This window comes from Salvelinus sp. IW2-2015, linkage group LG18, assembly GCF_002910315.2.
Source record: "Salvelinus sp. IW2-2015 linkage group LG18, ASM291031v2, whole genome shotgun sequence".
NCBI classification, from domain to species: domain Eukaryota; kingdom Metazoa; phylum Chordata; class Actinopteri; order Salmoniformes; family Salmonidae; genus Salvelinus; species Salvelinus sp. IW2-2015.
In genome coordinates this window covers 20,797,828-20,818,406 of record NC_036858.1, presented here as the reverse complement: position 1 = coordinate 20,818,406, position 20,579 = coordinate 20,797,828, and the positions used below count along the sequence as shown (strand labels likewise).

General features: G+C 43.0%; 1 protein-coding gene across 1 annotated transcript; it reads right to left on the bottom strand.

Annotated features, from left to right (window-relative positions):
* Window positions 1-421: 421 nt before the first annotated feature.
* On the bottom strand, window positions 422-19,454 carry LOC111977602 (paired box protein Pax-6-like). Its single transcript, XM_024007106.2, has 8 exons — window positions 19,267-19,454; window positions 18,231-18,472; window positions 17,641-17,838; window positions 10,083-10,165; window positions 8,368-8,524; window positions 7,591-7,664; window positions 3,022-3,085; window positions 422-1,880 (listed from the first exon to the last, which is right to left on the bottom strand). Exons 2-8 carry the CDS (start codon window positions 18,376-18,378, stop codon window positions 1,783-1,785), a joined length of 822 nt encoding a protein of 273 aa, XP_023862874.1. The 5' UTR covers window positions 18,379-18,472; window positions 19,267-19,454; the 3' UTR covers window positions 422-1,782.
* Window positions 19,455-20,579: the final 1,125 nt, after the last annotated feature.

The window sequence follows — 20,579 nt, the reverse complement described above, 5'->3', positions numbered from 1 at the left end:
ACCCAGTTATATTAGTCTGGGGTTTGAATTACAAGGTTGCCCGAGGTAGGGATGCAGGACAAATTGCTCCAGTACAAGATAAATGAGGCACACAAACAGAAGTAGGCTAGGCTCAAATCAATCAAACACACATTGTGGTATTTATGCAGTAGCTCTTTTACCTATGGTTAAAAAGATCCAATAGCCTACTGACTTTCTGGTCCCCTTATGGAAAATATGCTGCAGTATCATTTACACATTTAAAATAGCATTAAGAAAAAGGTCTTGGGTACTGGTCTTGGTACTCTAAAAAACCTACAACTACTACCAGGTAGCTTCCTCTCACAGGTAGCCTGGTGTGAAGTTTCAAATCTAAGACATTGCAAAATMTGCTATGGCGGATTTGATTGAATCCCGGCCTTCCAATAAAAGTTCAACTAAGTTTCTCATTCCACATAGTTTTAATTCATTAAAGGGCTCAAATGCCTTCACAAAAGGGATTACTTTTCTTATACACAGTGCTAACACAGCAAAGTCCCTCAACGATTAAAAAAAACACACAGGGGTCATGTGACAAATGTGAAATGAAAAATAGATAACTAAATTACAGTTCATTAAAGAGAGAAGCAACGGTGATGTCTATACAAAAATAAGTATACGGTTTAGTCATAAAATCAACAATATATTACAATGTTTGATTTATGTTTATGAATGATTGATTGAGTGCTATGTAATATTTGGTTACGCTCAGTTGGTCATTGATCCATTGCTCTTGATAATATTGTTGCTTTTGTAGTTTTAGTTAGTCCGGGATTCAATCCGATCACGTTTTGGCGACAATGCACCTTTTAAAGGCAATGTTCCCGCTTTCAGGGAGACCGCTTTCACTCTGCATATGTCTGCTCAATCAGAAATGACCTTTAAATGGTGTATTGTCGTCAAAGCAAGATCGGATTAAATCCCGGCCTTAGTGGTTAATCATTGGCTCTTCTTGATTGTCATTTGCTAAGGTCTTTGCTTTTGATTGGTTGCTAACCTGAACATCAACTCTTATTGCATGGTGGCTGATGATTCTTGATTGTCATTGGCTGATGAATATGTAAACTGATGGCTCTGTCATTGAAGTCTTTGTTACAAAACCTGAGGATGATTGTTGTTCTAAAATGGGCTGCATTCTTCCTTCCATAAATGTGATATTCTCTATAACTGTATTGTTATACATCAATACTGTGGCCAAGGGTCAACTCCATTTCAATTCCAGTCAAATCGGGAAGTACACTGTAATTCRAATTCTGATTCTCTTCAATGCTTTTGAAATTAGGAACATTTGGAATTTGAATTTGGTTTACTTTCTGAATTGGGTGGAAATGAAATAGAATTGACTCCAACCCTGACTTGTGCCTCCATTAGAATTGAATTGTTTCGGAACATTTGTTTCACCACAAAATATTATGTTTGGCTGATTGCTGATAGGCTTTAAACATGTTTGTAAAAGGTGAATGTTTTAAGATAATCGAGTCAAAAAATGTATCTTCACAGTAMATACAGCCTCTCACCACTGATGCTTACGGAACAACTAGCCATGCCATATCAATGAGTTTTTATGCTTCCCGTTGTAAAAAAAAAAAAAAAAGTATTTTGGCAGCACATTTGTAAACATTTAATGCATATTGGGATCTTCCTCAAGCCAAACCAACTCAAAGAAGCCTGTCTCTTATCTAGTGTCCTTGTTTTATCCTCCCTTTTCATAGTATGCCTTTGTTTTATTGATGGTCCCCTCAGTCGATTCTCGTTCCCTCTCTCTCACTGTAGTCTGACCCAGTACTGACCGAGGTTCTGGCCGATGCGCTGCTCGTTCCCAGGAAGCTGCACCGGTACCGAAACCCCGGGAGAAACGAGTCCTGAGAGATTGGGGGGCAAGGAGAGAGAAAGCAAGGGGGCAGGAAGAAGGAAAGAGAGAGGAGGAAGAAGGAGAGAAAACAAGAAGGGAGAGAGAGAATGCAAGAGAGGAGAGGAGGAGGAAGGAAAGAAAGAAAGACGGGCAGAGGAGAGAGTGAAAGAAAAAATATAGGAGGTGGAGTACAAAAGACAGTGTGTTTTCATAAAAGTTGAATTTCATAAAAGTTGTTGGATGCAGACAATAATAAGATTTGGAGCGTTTTACCAATAAAAGTAAAGCAAAGAGAATATAATTGTATTGCCGACTGTMCTGCCATCCTGTTAGAAGGTAACAGATTATTTTATTACTGTGGTTAAGATGGATTTTCATTGTGTTCCATGGTGTTTATCGCCCCCTAGTGGAGCTTTCTAGTACTTAAAGACTGTATGGAAACAGGAAGTATAGAATTCGTTCTGCACACATAGAAGCAGCTGAAAACAACGCTACGGTGCAGGTCTTTCAGTGCAGTTATTTCTTGTCACGCTTCAGCCTCGGAAAATATTTGTTTGTAAGTTCGATTCAAGCATATTGCTAGTGATGATAATATTGCTATTGATAGAATTGCTTACTTATCAATGTTAGTTGGTTTCATTTACTCACACAAATTGCRTTGCCTTTCATGTATGCCATCAGCTGTATTACTTTGCTCGTGCGTCATGTAAACGATTTGTAAAACATACAATACTGAAGTTTTGTTACTGTTTCTAGTGTAATATGCTTTGTTATTGTACAGAGGTGGTTGCACATTATTATAGTAATTAAATGAGTTAGCCAATTACCATATGAGTAACAATTAGCTATATGGTTTGGCATCATGCCAGATACATGGTACCTTGGCACGTGCTTTGTATTTATGCAACTTCAACTTGAAATGTATAATGTACAMTATGTCGATGTGAATTGAATACTAAAGTATATTCTTTTCTGTATTTTGCAGTTTCACAACATAAACGTTTTCAATATATTTATTCAAGAAAAGTCGCTCCTTGGGAGTTTTATTGAAGACTTAGTTAGCTATCTGTCTAGTTTCGCATGAGAACGCAATTCCAAGGGCAGAATACCGACCCACACACACACAAACACGCACACAGTGTAAAACTCACCAGTGTTTGAGTTGGCAGAGGACGGTGGAGGCATATGGGATGGGTACTCTGAAGAGTCACATTTCTGCAGGGTGGAAGGGGACAGGGGTAACATGCAAGAGTAAGAGTTGGCAGACTGGGATGACACTTTCTACTCACAGACAGGGAATCACAGACACAGTGAATCAAAGACATAGTGAATCACACACACACATACAGTGAATCACAGATACAGTGAAAGAAAAGACAATAACATGAGCAACAAAGGAAGGATAAGGCACAATAGAAAAGTGAATAGAAATTAGATTTTAGATTTGTGTATGCAAAATGTACATTTTGGGGTACATAGAGCCAGAATGGACACTATTGGGATGTGGTCTATTATCACATGGCACCCTAGATGATAACTACACAAATTACACACAGAACAAGGAGACTCTTTGAGGATTCTTTTTTACCTATATAGATTCATCATACTCTATAATCAGTCCAAGCCACCATGCATTTCAATGAGGAGGAACTGCATTGATTTTGCATGTACAGTAAATAACTTAATGACTGGTGTAATAAGACCAATAATGCCTTAAAATGTGTGTTACAATGAGGACAACCCAACATGATGGCCCAAGCATGTCAGTTATATGTATTTAGTAAAATATTATCAGAATAGTGGTAAAAATATCCCCCAAAAGATGTCCGAATTCAAATATATTATGTTATATGCAATATGATTCTACAAAGTGTGTTTACATCAAGAAATGTGACATGAAACCTGCCCTGTACATTGCACCCAGTAAAAAATCTCATAGGAATGTATTACATCCAGCAAAGAGGTACAGGTAACCCATTTTCGCAAAATGCCTTCATAATGACTGCACCATAAAACTTGGAAAATGCTGATTTAACCAATACGGCCGCCACCCAGCTCCATTGGTTATAATTGGATTGGTCTGCCATTTCTACAACTCTTTCAATAATAGGTGGAATATGCCTAATGATAATTAAAACATTTCTATAGTAATGCAGATAACACAACCAATTTTGGAAAATATATAATCTTAGTACTATATTAGCAACATTTTGCACTTTTTTTTATATACATATTTTACAAACAATTAAAAATGTATATATATCTTTTTTGGGGTCGAAGATGGRCGAAGACTGCCCTTTCGTAGGAACCCAGCTCCTCCTCTCCTCTCTCTAGCCCACTCCAATTCTCGCACACTCATTGCGATGGCCATCCATATGGATAACCTTCCTCGGGAGCAACGGTGCCCACCTCGCCACTCACCTCCCTCCTTTGGCCATCCTGAGGCAGAGCCTGAACCTATGGAGATAGGATCCACACACCTCACAATAGGCTCTATTGTGGCCAGGAGGGGCACCAGTTTCAGCGATGTCCGGTGCATCCCAACCTGGGATCCATGAGCGCAGAGGGGCGGCCCCGTGAACACCCGTCTCCCGGGAAAGGCGTGAGTACTCCATCATCATCATTTTCCTGGAGGTTTACCAGGATCTCCGGGAGGTTTTCGCTAAGACCTAAGCCCCCTGTCCCCCTCCTCATCACCCCTAGGACTGTGCCATCGACCTGCTAGAAGGCTCTATGCCTCCGCGTGTACCCTCTGTCGGTGATTGAGACTGAGGCCATGGAGAGGTGCATCCAGGAGGCTCTCCAACAGGGTTTTGTCCACTCATCCACCTCTCCTGCATCGGCAGGCTTCTTCTTCGTGACCAAGAAGTATGGGGGTCTGCGTCCCTGCATCGATTACAGAGGTCTCAGAAGTGGGCGTGGGAGCCATCCTGTCCCAATGCCAAGGTAACCCATAGAAATTGTATCCATGTGCATACATCTCAAAGAAACTGTCTCCTGCAGAGAGGAACTCTGACGTCAGCTCCTGGCGGTGAAGTTGGCATTAGAGGAGTGGAGACACTGGCTACAGAGCGCCAAGGAGCCATTCCTCATCCTCACCGACCATCAGAACCTCGAGTACATATGGACGGTGAGGCGGATGAGCGCGCGCCAAGCAAGGTGCGCCCTTTTCTTCACTAGATTCAATTTCACATCGCCCAGGTTCTAAGAACATCAAAGCTGATGCCCTGTCCTGTCTCCACGATTTGGGAGAGGTTCCGATKCTAAGTGCGCCCATTATTCCACCCTCTTGAATCGTTGCTCCCGTGCTTTGGGATGTATACGTGGATATCTGCCAAGCTCTGGAGAGGGAACCTGCGCCTGCTACCTGCCCTCGGGGGCGCACCTACGTACCTACGGTGGTAAGGGATCAGCTGTTGACCTGGGCACACAAAACCTTTACCGCTGGACACCCAGGTATCACCATTCAATCTCTCTCAGCTAGGTAGGGGTGGCCCACTATGTCAACTCCTGCTCCGTATATGCCCAAACCAAATCTCCATGGCACGCTCCAGCAGGGAAARTCCTTCCCCTTCCTGGGCCTTGGCCCCATCTGTCCATAGACTTCGTCACTGATCTCCCCTTTTCTGATGGTTTTACCACTATTATGGTAAAAGACAGATTCTTTAAATCCTGCCATTTTATCCCTCTCTGGTCCACCTACCGCTCTCCAGGTCACTGAGGCACTATTCCAGCAGGTCTTCCAGCACTGTGAACTATGGACCATGGTCCCCAATTCACGTCACGGGTATGGATAGCCTTTATGGAGAAGCTGGGGCCCACGGTCAGTCTCACATCCGAGTACAGGCCTCAGTCCAACAGGCAGGTGGAGAGGATCAACCAGGAGCTAGGGAGGTTCCTTAGGAGTCACTGTCAGGACCGACAGGGGGAGTGGGCCCGATTCAATCGATGGGCGGAGTACGCCCAGAACTCACTTCATCATTCCTCGCCCGGGGTGACTCCCTTCCAGTGCATTCTGGGATAGRAGCCGAACCTGGCTCCGTGGACTCCGAGTCAGACTGAGGCCCCTGTAGTGGATGATTGGTTCCGGCACGCAGAGAAGGTGTGGAATGCTGCCACGTGAGGCTTCAGCGCTCCGTCCGCCMTCAGAAGGATCAGGTGGACCGCCACCACAGTGAGGCTCCCATGTTCCATCCTGGTGATCGGGACACCCCAAGGGTAAGGAGTGGGCCGGTCTGGGCGGCYMAGATGGAAATCCCGGACYATGTTGAGGTCCAGGATTATGGCCACCGGGACCCAACAGCGTTCCTTAGGACCGTACCCCTCCCTGTACACTAGTTCCTGGAACTGACCCCCACGACGTCGGGCAGAGAGGGAGGTTCCTGGTGGAGAGCCAGACCCAATCACCAGGACAAGCAGCCGCACACAAGCCTAAGATCACCTTGCGCAATGCCAAGAGTCGGCTGGAGTGGTGTAAAGCTCGCTGCATTGGACTCTGGAYAAGTGGAAACGTGCTCTCTGGAGTGATGAATCACGCTTCACCATCTGGCAGTCCGATGGACAAATCTGGGTTTGGTGGATGCCAGGAGAACGCAAKCTGCCCCAATGCATAGTGCTAACTATAAAGTTTKGTGGAGGAGGAATAATGGTCTAGGGCTGTTTTTCATGGTTCAGGCTAGGCCCCTTAGTTCCAGCATACAATGACATTCTAGACAATTCTGTGCTTCCAARTTTGTGGCAACAGGAAGGCCCTTTCCTGTTTCAGCATAACAACGCCCCTGRGCACAAAGCAAGGTCCATACAGAAATGGTTTGTCGAGATCYTTGTGGAAGAACTTGACTGGCCTGCACAGAGCCCTGACCTCAATCCCATCGAACACCTTTGGGATGAATTGGAACTAGCAAGGCCTAATCGCCCAACATCAGTGCCTGCCCTCACTAATGCTCTTGTGGCTGAATGGAAGTCCCRGAAGCAACGTTCCAACATCTAGTGGAAAGCCTTCCCAGAAGATTGGAGGCTGGTATAGCAGTAAAGGGGGGACCAACTCCATATTAATGCCCATGATTTTGAAATGAGATGTTCGACGAGCAGGTGTCCACGTACTTTTGGTCAAGTAGTGTACATTTGATCAGGGGTTTGTGGAAAACAATTTAATGCCATCAAACCTTGGCCACCTCAAAGTGAACAAATTGTTCCGCTGGCCCAAGGACTAAAGACAGTAGAACAGTTGTATGCTGGCCRTTCATTGATGGTGGCCAATAATGATGGCACTGTAGGCCTATATTGTTTCATCAGTAACACCTTACTTGAAAGGGGTATTTATAACACCTTTATGAAACCAGTCATCCAACATTGATACCTTGAATGTAAATCATCCAAAAACACCAATTCCTTTGACATCTTCCTCATAGACCCATACAATTCTCAGGTTGTCCGATTAACATCCCTTTTTCTTTTTCTGTAAAAACCCAGAACTTCATGGGCCAGACAGAGGTTAATCCTAGTCCTGAATTTAGGGCGTTATTACACAAACAAAATATATGAAGTAAGATCTGCCACTATTCTTAGCTATTCACTAAGAAGCATGTTCAATGATGACTCTCTGCTGGGATGTTGAGACAAATACAATGCCACACTAGCCACAAATTAKGCTTTTGAGGAAACAAACTCCTCCCAGGTTAGTCAATAGGTTCTAATGATGTGAATGATGAATGGCCAACCTGGACTCCAGTGGAGAGGACGGACAGAGAGCTGTAGCTGGGCAGGGTAGACARGCTCTGAATCAGCATAGATCCTAATGAGACATACATACCCAAACACATTAAGTACACAGTCCTGATTGTCACATTTGGTAAGAACATAGCGACGTCCCGGTTGTGGGTTCATTTCCAGCACCATGATACACATACAAAAATGTTTGAACTCACTTTACTGTAAGTTGCTTTGGTATCTGCTAATCAGCACATACAATTATATTAGGTGAATGTGATAGGGGTAATGATATAGACATAGCTATATAGATCTATTGCCCCCTATTTAGTAATCTAGTACATCCTACTGAAAAGATGAGTTCTGTGGGATTTTGTTATTTTGACTACCACTAATTATAATTCATGATGCATATTTTGGTCCTGGACTTATTCACTAAGGGCTGGTTTCCCAGACAAAGTAAAGTCTCCCTAGTCCACTAGTTTAGTCCCACTAGGGGTTCCCCAGCCTAGTACTGGACTAAAAAGCACTTTCATTGGCGATTGCAGGACTTAATCTCTGTTAGGYAAACCGGCACAAAAAAGTCTGTTGACAGTGCATGATAAAAATTACTTGACATATTGGTTTAGAAAGAATTCACCTGGACAATTGCTGCAAAGTAGAAGACAAGAATGTAGTTAGTAAGTACCACTGTCCCCTTTGTCTTCCGACTTTGAATTGAAGTATAATTAGATAAATGAACATAGAGTCGCTGTCAACGATATCACACACATGAAGTCATCACCAACCTAAACTGCTGCCATGTTGATGGTGATAGACAGAGGTGTTGAAGGAAGTGCTTAGGGGGGCGTGAGCCTGGGAACAGGAAGTCCCACCCCCTGACCTCCTCTGGTTGCYAAGCTTTTCCTCTCTCCTCCACTTGGCTCTTCGGTTGGAGAACCACACCTGTCAATCACAGAGATGTGTCAATGAACGCTGTCATGTTGCTGATCTCAATGATGCCGAGTTATTTCCACATGGCATGAGAAAGCAGGGTTGTGTTCATTAGGTACCAAACAGACGAAAACAGCWAAGGACTATCTGGACTCATTTTRGTTTTCTGTTGCAAAATGTTGTAGCCCATTACACTCGTACCCTTTATACAGTTTGAAAATGGTAGATTTGGACACTGATAAGCGCCTAAATTGGAACACAGTGGCTGTACAGTAACATGCTATACATGACGTCAGAGCTCAGGGTCTCCGCTTCACAGCGCTGTAMGGGATTTGACTGACAGCCGTTCTGAACTTGAGCACCGTGATGGACAAGAAGTTGTCCCCATCCCTACCGCTAATTTYGCAACTTTTGCAAATGTTTTGTTGTCTGAGTGAYGGAAATTCTGTAACTTAAGAGGACTCAATGTATTTTGAAAGATGAGCTGTTGAGGATTATAGCAAATACGGCGTTGATGTCATACAAGCAAGCCAAACACTAGTGAGTCCAAATGTGCACTTCACATTTCCATATCTTAGTAAAGTAAAATAGTCAAATATAGTATATAGTAAAATAGTGTCAACGTTTATGATCACTATGTTTGATGTACAGTTACAAGATGACATGGCGTTATACTCTGGGTTGTCCTGAACAGAATGAGCCTATGTCTGTTGTCTTGTGAAGAAAARTTGCAGCGGACCAGGCGRATGAATGCACTCATGACTCCATTCTACATTTTGGGTTCCAAAAGGGTTCTTTGGCTGTCCKCATAGCAAAACACTTTTTGGTTCCAGGTAGCATAGCCGTGGGAAGTAGGGGTGCAGAGGCTGTCGCACCACCCCCTGATGAATCACAATTAAAAGATAAATAATRWAAAAAWTAAAAAATATTGCACCAGGCCTTTATTACTCCTGTATTAAAGGAGTGGAGAAAAAAAATTGTCAGCAGAGTGGGGGAAAATGCAGGGCTGTGTTCCAAAACAAAAGATGTACAAGTGTACTTGCTCTAATTCCTCAACAGCACAGCTAGGAGAGCTCAAAAAAAGCACCTTGTAGTTGAAGACTCTTCTTTGAGTCATAAAAGTGCATTGAAATTACTTAGGAACTGTCCACACTATGGAGAGGTGTGTGGCCACTTGGAGACAGCAGTCAGACCTCTCACTCAAACAAACCACCCTTGTAGATTTTTCTCTAATGTTGCACCTAACCCACATTTTCCAAGAATATTGTTATCATGTTTCTGAATGTATCRAGAGTATTTTAAGATGTCGTTATCAACAAATGTGGCGAAAAGAACAGTAAATGTAAAATGCTCATAACTGCTGTGTCCTCACCTTTAGTCTAAAAATTTTCCCATAATTTCCTAACTGTTCCCTTTTAATTGGAACCTTAATTATGAATATGCTTTCCATATTTCTTCTGTAAGAAACATTTCAATTTAGCCCTATCCATATAGGCCAAATCCCACGAGTTTAAAGGGTTAATACAATGTAGACAGTAAGAGGGATAGACAGTAAGAGGGACAAAAATACCTGTATCCGTGCCTCTGGAAGGTCAATCTTGTTGGCTAATCTCTCTCGCGCGAAGACYTCTGGGTAATGTGTTCTTTCGAACTCTGAGGAGCGCATGAACCACAACTGTCAGTCGAACACATAAAACACTGATCCACTTACTGTAACAATGGAAACATCAGCACTGGTTCATGGGAACAGGACATATAATAACAATACAAATAATTAAAGCTGCAAGAAACAATGCTGGGGTTCAAGCTGTGGGCCCACTTTGCTGTCATTAGGACAATTGGAAACATTTCCCTAGGATGTGCTACACTATACAGTATCAGTCAAAAGTTTGGACACACCTATTCATTCAAGGATTTTTCTTTAGTTTACTATTTTCTACATGGTAGAATAATAGTGAAGACATCAAAACTATGAAATAACACATATGGAATCATGTAGTAACCAAAAAAGTGTTAAACAAATCAAAATATATTTTAGATTCTTCAAAGTAGTCACCATTTGCCTTYACAGCTTTGCATACTCTTGGCATTCTCTCAACCAGCTTCACCTGGAATGCTTTTCCAACAGTCTTGAAGGAGTTCCCACATATGCTGAGCACTTGTTGGCTGCTTTTCCTTCACTCTGCGGTCCAACTCACCCCAAACCATCTCAATTGGGTTGAGGGCAGGTGATTGTGGAGGCTAGGTCATCTGATGCAGCACTCCAGCAGTCTCCTTCATGGTCAAATAGCCCTTACACAGCCTGAAGGTGTGTTGGGTCATTGTCCTGTTGAAAAACAAATGATAGTTCCACTTATTGCAAACCAGATGGGATGGCGTATCGCTGCAGAATGCTGTTGTAGCCATGCTGGTTAAGTGTGCCTTGAATTCAAAGTAAATCACTGACAGTGTCACCCCCAAAAAAATGTCAAATTTGGACTCATCAGACTAAAGGACAGATTTCCACTGGTCTAATGTCCATTGCTCATGTTTCTTGGCCCAAGCAAGTCTTTTCTTCTTCTTCTTATTATTATTATTATTATTATTATTGTTGTCCTTTAGTAGTGGTTTCTTTGCAGTAATTTGTCCATGAAGGCCTGATTCACACAGTCTCTTCTGAACAGTTGATGTTGAGATGTCTGTTTAACTCTGTGAAGCATTTATTTGGGCTGCAATGTCTGAGGCTGGTAACTTTAATGAACTTATCCTCTGCAACAGAAGTAATTCTGGGACTTCCTTTCCTGTGGCGGTCGTCATGTGAGCCAGTTTCATCATAGCGCTTGATGGTTTTTGCGACTGCACTTGAAGAAACTTMAAAAGTTCTTGACATCTGTCTTAAYTAATGATAGACTGTCGTTTCTCTTTGCTTATTTGAGCTGTTCTTTACCATTATAGGGCTTTCTTCTGTATACCAACCCTACCTTGTCACAACAACATTATATTGGCTCAAATACATTAAGAAGGAAAGAAATTCCACAAATTAACTTTTAACAAGGCACACCTGTTGATTAAAATGTATTCCAGGTGAAATGCATTATCATGAAGCTGCTTGAGAGAATGCCAAGAATGTGCAAAGCTTTCATCAAGGCAAAAGGTGTCTACTTTGAAGAATCGAAAATATATTTTGATATGTTTAACACTTTTTTGGTTACCACATGATTCAATATGTGTTATTTAAGAATTTTTATGTCTTCACTATTATTCTATAATGTAGAAAATAGTCAAAATAAAGAAAAACCTTGGAATGAGTAGGTGTGTCCAAACMTTTGACTGGTACTGTATATACAAAAGTATGTCGACACCCTTTTAAATGAGTGGATTCAGCTATTTCGGTCACACCGTTGCTGACAGGTGTATAAAATCATGCACACAGCCATGCAATCTCCATAGACAAACATTGGCAGTAGAATGGGTTTACTGAAGTACTCAGTAACTTTCAACGTGGAACCGTCATAGGATGCCACCTKTCCACCAAGTCAGTTTGTCTAATTTCTGCCCTGCCAAGCTGCCCCAGTCAACTGTAATTGCTGTTATTGTGAAGTGGAAATGTCCCGGAGCAACAACGGCTCAGCCACGAAATGGTAGGCCACACAAGATCAAAGAATGGGACCGCCGAGTCCTGAAGTGCTTAGCATGTAAAAAATAATTTGTCCTCGGTTGCAACACTCACTACCGAGTTCCAAACTGCCTCTGGAAGCAACGTCAGCACAAGAACTGTTCGTCGGGAGAACGTCATGACATGGATTTCCATGGCCGAGCAGCCGCACGCACACAAGCCTAATCTCACCATGCACAATTCCAAGCGTCGGCTGGAGTGGTGTAAAGCTCACCACCATTGGAATCTACAGCAGTGGAAACCTGTTCTCTGGAGTGATGAATCACTGTCACTGACGGACGAATCTGGGTCTGATGCCAGGAGAACGCTACCTGCCCCAAAGCTTAGTGCCAACTGTAAAGTTTGGTGGAGGAGAAATAATGGTCTAGGTCTATTTTTCATGGCTTGGGCTAGGCCACTTAGTTCCAATGAAGGGAAATCTTTACGCTACAGCATACAATGACATTGTAGACAATTCTGTGCTTCCAACTTTGTGGCAACAGTTTGTGGAAGGCCCTTTCCTGTTTCAGCATGCCAATTCCCCATGCACAAAACGAGGTCCATACAGAAATGGTTTGTCGAGATCGATGTGGAAGAACTTGACTGGCCTGCACAAAGCCCTGACCTCAAACCCATCGAACAACTTTGGGATGAATTGGACTGTTGACTGCAAGTTAGGCCTAATCGTCCAACATCAGTGCCTGACCTCACTAATGCTCTTGTGGCTGAATGGAAGAAAGTCCCAGCAGCAATGTCCCAGCATCTTGTTGAAAGCCTTACCAGACAGTGGAGGCTGTTATAGCATRAAAGGTGGGACCAACTCCCTATTAATGCCCATGATTTTGGAATGAGATGTTCGATGAGCAGGTGTCCTACTTACCACGATTTCCAATTATCAGAACTCAAAATCAAACAAATCATGCAATTACACTTTAAAATATTTTGGACTATATTTTATGAGGTTGATTACTTTAAAACATATTCTTCAACAGAACCGCTGTACCGGTCATCACCAAACTTGGTATATCGCAGATGGATGGATATCTTCATACACAATATTTTCCAAGACTCTTGCTCATAAAATATGGCGACTATGAGCCAATGAGCTTGCATTAATGATTTATTCTGTCCAACAGCACCAAAATGTGGCCAAAATGAACCAAACTTTACAGGTTAGCTAGACTCAAATCCCTGAGTATGTGACCCAAATTTCGAACAAATCAAGAGATATAAACATGCGCCCGTTATTATTTTATATATTTCACCTTTATTTAATCAGGTAGGCCAGTTGAGAACAAGTTCTCATTTACAACTGCGACCTGGCCAAGATAAAGCAAAGCAGTGCAACAAAAACAACACAGAGTTACACATGGGATAAACAAACGTACAGTCAATAACACAATAGAAAAGGTCTATATACAATGTGTGCAAATGTAGTAAGATTAGGGAGGTAAGGCAATAAATAGGCCATAGAGGCGAAATAATTACAATTCAGCATTAACACTGGAGTGATAGATGTGCAGATGATGATGTGCAAGTAGAGATACAGGGGTGCAAAAGAGAGAAAAAAAATAACAATATGGGGATGAGGTAGTTGGGTGGGCTATTTACAGATGGGGTGCTGCTCTGACAGCTGATGCTTAAAGTTAGAGAGGGAGATATAAGTCTCCAGCTTCAGAGATTTTTGCAATTCGTTCCAGTCATTGGTATTAGAGAACTGGAAGGAAAGGCGACCAAAGGAGGAATTGGCTTTGGGGGTGACTAGTGAAATATACCTGCTGGAGCACGTGCTACGGGTGGGTGTTGCTATGGTGACCAGTGAGCTGGGATAAGGCGGGGCTWTACCTAGCAAAGACTTATAGATGACCTGGAGCCAGTGGGTTTGGCGACGAATAGGTAGCGAGGGCCAGCCAACTAGAGCATACAGGTCGCAGTGGTGGGTAGTATATGGGGCTTTGGTGACAAAACGGATGGCACTGTGATAGACTGCATCCAATTTGCTGAGTAGAGTGTTGGAGGCAATTTTTTAAATTACATCGCCGAAGTCAAGGATCGGTAGGATATTCAGTTTTACGAGGGTATGTTTGGCAGCATGAGTGAAGGAGGATTTGTTGCGAAATAGGAAGCCGATTCTAGAATAAATTTTGGATTGGAGATGCTTAATGTGAGTCTGGAAGGAGAGTTTACAGTCTAGCCAGACACCTAGGTATTTGTAGTTGTCCACATATTCTAGGTCGGAACCGTCCAGCGAGGAGATGAAAAGCATGCATTTAGTTTTACTAGCGTTTAAGAGCAGTTGGAGGCCACGGAAGGAGTGTTGTATGGCATTGAAGCTCGTTTGGAGGTTAGTTAACACAGTGTCCAAAGAAGGGCCAGATGTATACAGAATGGTGTCGTCTGCGTAGGGGTGGATCAGAGAATCAGCAGCAGGAAGAGCGACATCATTCATATATATAGAGAAAAGAGTCGGCCCGAGAATTGAACCCTGTGGCACCCCCATAGAGACAGCCAGAGGTCCGGACAACAGGCCCGCCGATTTGACACACTGAACTCTATCTGAGAAGTAGTTGGTGAACCAGGCAAGGCAGTCATTTGAGAAATCAAGGCTATTGAGTCTGCCGATAAGAATGCGGTAATTGGCAGAGTCGAAGGCCTTGGCCAGGTCGATGAATACGGCTGCACAGTACTGTATTTTATCGATGGCGGTTATGATATCGTTTAGGACCTTGAGGCTGAGGTGCACCCATGACCAGCTCGGAAACCAAATTGCATAGCGGAGAATGTAGATGGTGGGATTCGAAATGGTCGGTGATCTGTTTGTTAACTTGGCTTTCTAAGATTTTAGAAAGGCAGGGCAGGATGGATATAGGTCTATAAGAGTTTGGGTCTAGAGTGTCTCCCCCTTTCAAGAGGGGGATGACCGCGGCAGCTTTCCAATCTTGGTGGATCTCAGACAATACGAAACAGGCAAGTAAAACAGGCAAGAACAGGCAAGTAATRGGGGTTGCAACAATTTCGGCTGATCATTTTAGAAAGAGAMYGTCCAGATTGTCTAGCCCTGCTGATTTGTAGGGGTCCAGATTTTTCAGCTCTTTCAGAACATCAGCTATCTGGATATGGGTGAAGGAGAAATGGGGAGGCTTGGGCAAGTTGCTGTGGGGGGTGCAGGGCTGTTGACCAGGGTGGGGTGGCCAGGTGGAAAGCATGGCCAGCCGTAGAAAATGCTTATTGAAATTCTCAATTATTGTGGATTTATCGGTGGTGACAGTGTTTCCTAGCCTCAGTGCAGTGGGCAGCTGGGATGAGGTGCTCTTATTCTCCATGGACTTTACAGGTTCCCAGAACTTTTGGAGTTTGTGCTGCAGGATGCAAACTTCTATTTGTAAAAGCGAGCCTTTGCTTTCCTAACTGCCTTTGTATATTGGTTCCTAACTTCCCTGAAAAGTTGCATATCGCTGGGGCTATTTGATGCTAATGCCGTACGCCACAGGATTTTTGTGCTGGTCAAGGGCAGTCAGYTCTGGAATGAACCAGTGGCTTTATCTTTTCCTGGTTCTAAATTTTTCGAATGGGGCATGCTTATTTAAGATTGTGAGGAAAGCACTTTCAAAGAATAACCAGGCATCTTCTAATGACAGAATGAGGTCAATATACACGGGCCAGGTTGATTAGAAAGGTCTGCTTGCTGAAGTGTTTTAGGGAGCATTTGACAGTGATGAGGGGTGGTCGTTTGACCGCAGACCCATAACGGACGCAAGCAATGAGGCAGTGATCACTGAGATCCTGGTTGAAGACAGCAGAGGTGTATTTGGAGAGCAGGTTGGTTAGGATGATATCTATGAGGGTGCCTGTGTTTACGGATTTGAGGTTGTACCTGGTGGGTTCATTGATAGTTTGAGGGAGATTGAGGGCATTAAGCTTAGATTGTAGGACGGCCGGGGTGTTAAGCATGTCCCAGTTTAGGTCACCTAACAGCACAAGCTCTGAAGATAGATGGGGGGCAATCAATTCACATATGGTGTCCAGGGCACAGCTGGGGGCAGAAGGTGGTCTATAYAAAGTGTCAACGGTGAGAGACTTGTTTCTGGAAAGGTGGATTTTTAAAAGTAGAAGCTCAAATTGTTTRGGCACAGATCTGGATAGTAAGACAGAACTCTGAGTTAAGAAGTAACATACCGGACTAGGTGACCCTGCGCTGCAGCCAAGGTCTGAGTAGTCAGCAACCCAAAAACGCAACACGAGGTTGAAGAAGACAAAGGAACCTTTTAACAACCTATGCTACGGATGAGTAGCTGTGTCTAAGAGGGTGAATTCAACAGGACCACCAGGTTATTCTCTCCAAGGAATCGTGTCTACACTACTTTCATTCCCACGCTGGAGCCCTGAGCTACATGGCTGGCTGTCCTCAGAAGACCCCTTTTCAGGACAAGGGTGAGGAGACAGACCACTAAGAGAAAGGACACTGACATCGTGAGGACAAACAGAGTTACACCCGGTAACCGAAGACGTGTCGTCATCAGAGAAGCCGGAACCCGGTCCACGAAGAGACACCCCATCGGAGACCTTCAACACGTAATTTCATAATTATATTCTGACACATAAGAGCGGCAGTTCGGGGCAAGGTTAGGGTTAAAATAAGCATAGTTGACAAATGCACCCAAGTGTGCTTTTCTCTCATACACTCAATCTCTCTCTCTTTCTCTTTTTAATCCCCATTTTGTGTAACACGTGTCATATTGTGTTGGCCCGCCAGGGACCTGTTTCATTGACCTAAATTCTAATCCATAGCCTAGACTGTGTGTTTGTGTATCTTATATTATAATTGTATCTTGTTAGGAAATAAATAATCAACTCAATTGGTGTGGTACAGATTTATTTGGTGAGACTCGGGTTTGTGCAGATTCCCGGATTATGCGACGTTCAGAATGAGACTGTAGAGGAAATAGATTAATTAGCGACTGTTGTAAAATCGATATTCTGATATTCTTTGAGTTAATTTGGGAAATTGAAACTCAATAAAGCTAAAACTTTCCCATGGTGCCCCTGGTTAATAAGTTAATAATTACCTGATTCATTTAATCACGTTAAACCGTTTATCATTCGATGAGCAGCAGTCATCACATTAATCAATACAACGTTACAACATATACTGTATATTTATATATATTTTAATAGCTCAGAAAACTTGGCCCGCGGGCCTCAGTTAGGGAACCCTGTCCTAGAGTGACTGAAARTTTTCAGATCCAGTGTATAGCCCATTTTACAGACCCTGGAACGAGGCATGTCAGAATATTCTGATTTATGCACAGATCCAAGTACCAAATCCATGAACTGAGGCCTCTGACCGAGGCAGGAAAAGCACTGCCACCATAGTGACTGACTCTGTGACGCTCTGTCTCCAGCAAGGCACTCTGTGATTGGCCGAAGCTCAATCAAGAAACTGATTGGCTGAAGCTCAAGCATGGTGAATTGTGATTGGCTGAACCTGTCTGACCTTTCTCCAGCGCCTCAATCTGCTCTTGAGTGAAGCTGGTCCTGTTCCTCTGTAGCTTCCTCTTCAGCTGCAGCCTTAGCTGTGACTCCTCGCCCTCGTCCCTCTCGACCGGCCCTCCTCCTACTCCTCCTCTTCCTCCTCCACCACCACCTTCGTCCCCCAGGCCTCCGTCTGTGTCCGATAGAGAGCCCTCGGGCACTGACGGAGAGAGGCGATGGACAAACATTAAAATGTCAAACGAATTACATTGACACATTGTTATTCTGGGTCGGGGTCAATTCAAATAAATTTTAGTCAATACAGGAAGTGAACTCAAATTCAAATTTTTCTCATTACTTTAAAATGAAGAAATTTGTAATTCAGTTTTCTTCCTACTTTGACTGATTWAAAATTTAATTAACCTGCTGCTAATATTTACAAACAATAAACAGACAGTTTTCAGACTGTGAGAGAGAGTCGGTTAAGAATTCTAAGGCAATGACCATGAAAACGAGACAGCATTTCATAGGGTTGTGCAATAGGTTGATATGTTAATTGGTACATTGTCCTATGAATCATTCCTTAGATGAATGRGTTGAATTTCAACTCACCTGTGCTGTGTTGTGTTTGTACTGTGGTCAGGTCATGGTACCAGTTGTTAGGCTCAGTCCAGTTCAAGCCACTTTGCAGGTTCATTATGGTTAACTTCTCATACATGATACGTTCTCCCCCTCTGCCAGAAATAGGAACACCAAACATCTTAACCCGAGCTCTTCCCTCTTCCAGCCCTCTCTCGCTTCTCGCCTCACCCTTGACCCTCACCTCTCTCTCCTTCCCTTAGAGACTGGAAAAGCTGGGGTGGGAAGAGAAGAGAAAGAAGGGGGGTTGATATCACACGAGTTCAGAGACATGGCCAGCATTGTGGCGTATTAGCCTCATGATGACAGACAGAAATGGAGTTAGTTATAGGCACACTGTCATAACACGTGAGTTGTACCTTCATATGCTAGTATACCACAGGCAACCACACGGTACATTAGAACCCACTCTGAGAGGAATTACATGTATTCTGCTTCTTGCTTTTAGCTCCATCATAATAACTTCTAAGTACACACACACACACACACACACACTTAGTGTCTTTTCTTGAGAAGTCACCACTAAACCCACTTCTAAACCCACTCATATCAGTGGTGAAAATAATTGATGCAAACACACTGGCATATATCTTTGTCTGTACACAAACATTTCCATTTTATATGCATATAGTATAACTATTCTTGTGCCCTCTTCTGTAAATCCTAACACTGCATCAATTCATGTAACAGACAGGTGCAAAGGCACAGTATGCAGGGAACAATAAGAGCCTGTTTTCTCCAACCCTGACACGCCAAGCCAAAGTCAGAGGTCTTACTGCTTTGGTTGCCGAAAGATTCCCGAAAGTGCTTCAACCAAAACTCCTTAACTCTACCCTCTGTCGCTGTATTATTCTGTATTTTTACTTTCAATGTCTGTTCATCTGATGTGTCACTAAGTTGTTTCTCTCCTCAACCCTTCCCTTAAATCTTTGCTATAGCCACGAAACCTACCGACATTTGATTTGATTGGTTTTTCATGGCACAAAATTATTCAAATATGTAAACTCACCAAAGGATGTGGTGAAAGATGTGTACTTCTGAGACGGAAAAAAACATTAATTTACTCCTCTTTGCACAATTTTATTCCCTCGTTCACCCCTCTCCCTTGTTCTCTGGCTCTGTTGACAATACTACGTGTGCAAAGGAGAGAGTAACATAGAGGGAGATGGAGAGTTTAGACAGGTTAAGATAGAGAGAGAGAGAGAGAGAGAGAGAGGAGGGGTGGGGGGGGGGGTTTGAAGAGAGATGCCGTCTGCAGGGGACTCTTGTCTCGAAGAGGTGGATAGAGAAAGGGGGGTTAAAGAGACAGAGAGAGAGAGAGAGAAAGCGTGAGAGAGCGAGAGAGAGAAAGAGAGAGAAGAAGCGTGGAGAGAGCGAGAGAGAGAAAAGAGTGAGTGGGAGAGAGAGAAAGAGAGAGAGAAGCGTGAGAGAGCGAGAGAGAGAAAGAGTGACTGGGAGAGAGAGAGAGAGAGAGAGAGAGAGAGAGAGAGAGAGAGAGAGAGAGAGAGGAGAGAGAGAGAGAGAAAGGCGTGAGAGAGCGAGAGAGGGAAAATGTGAGTGGGAGATAGAGAGAGAAAGAGGTGACAAAGCAAGTCAACGTCAGTGTCAAGTTTGAACTTAATGCCAGGGAGAGAAGGGGAAATGAGAGAGAAGGATAAAAAGCAGAGATAATGGGGAGATAGTGGATGATAAATAGAAGGAATTCATCTTTATGAATAGAACACATGTAAATAGTCAGAGAAATATGGGTATTAGTTTAATGGACCTTATGTAAATGAATGTGCATATGGACAACTCCACTTTATCACGAAACTAGTCATTCACACAGCCGTATACTTTGTCATAACCACTATCACTGCATGCTGATGGTATATGTTACTTTTATCTGTCAATTGATCTTTCTTTTTCTGTTTGATGAGTTTCACTGTTTTCTCTAAGGGTATTTGGGGTAGTATGAAACTAAAAGTCATATAATATAATAACACTTAAACACCATTACTCATATTGTTTGCATCAGTGCAACCAATCGCAGAGGGGCAGATAATCTGCATAATAATATCTACATTCAGATTTTGTATTGTCATTTTTTTTCCAGTTTAGTAGTGCATGTGAACATTTAAAATCTAAAATAAATGTAATGCCTATGCAATTATTTGTGTTGGAGTATTACGTTCACTGACAATTGTGAACTTGTTAGATCAATATTCTGTCATTCACCATTGTATACTRTAACCAGTGATGGAGCACTGTGTATAATGTCTGTTTCCCGAAACCATGTCAAAGTAACATCACACGTAAAACCAGTAGCATCACACAGAAGAA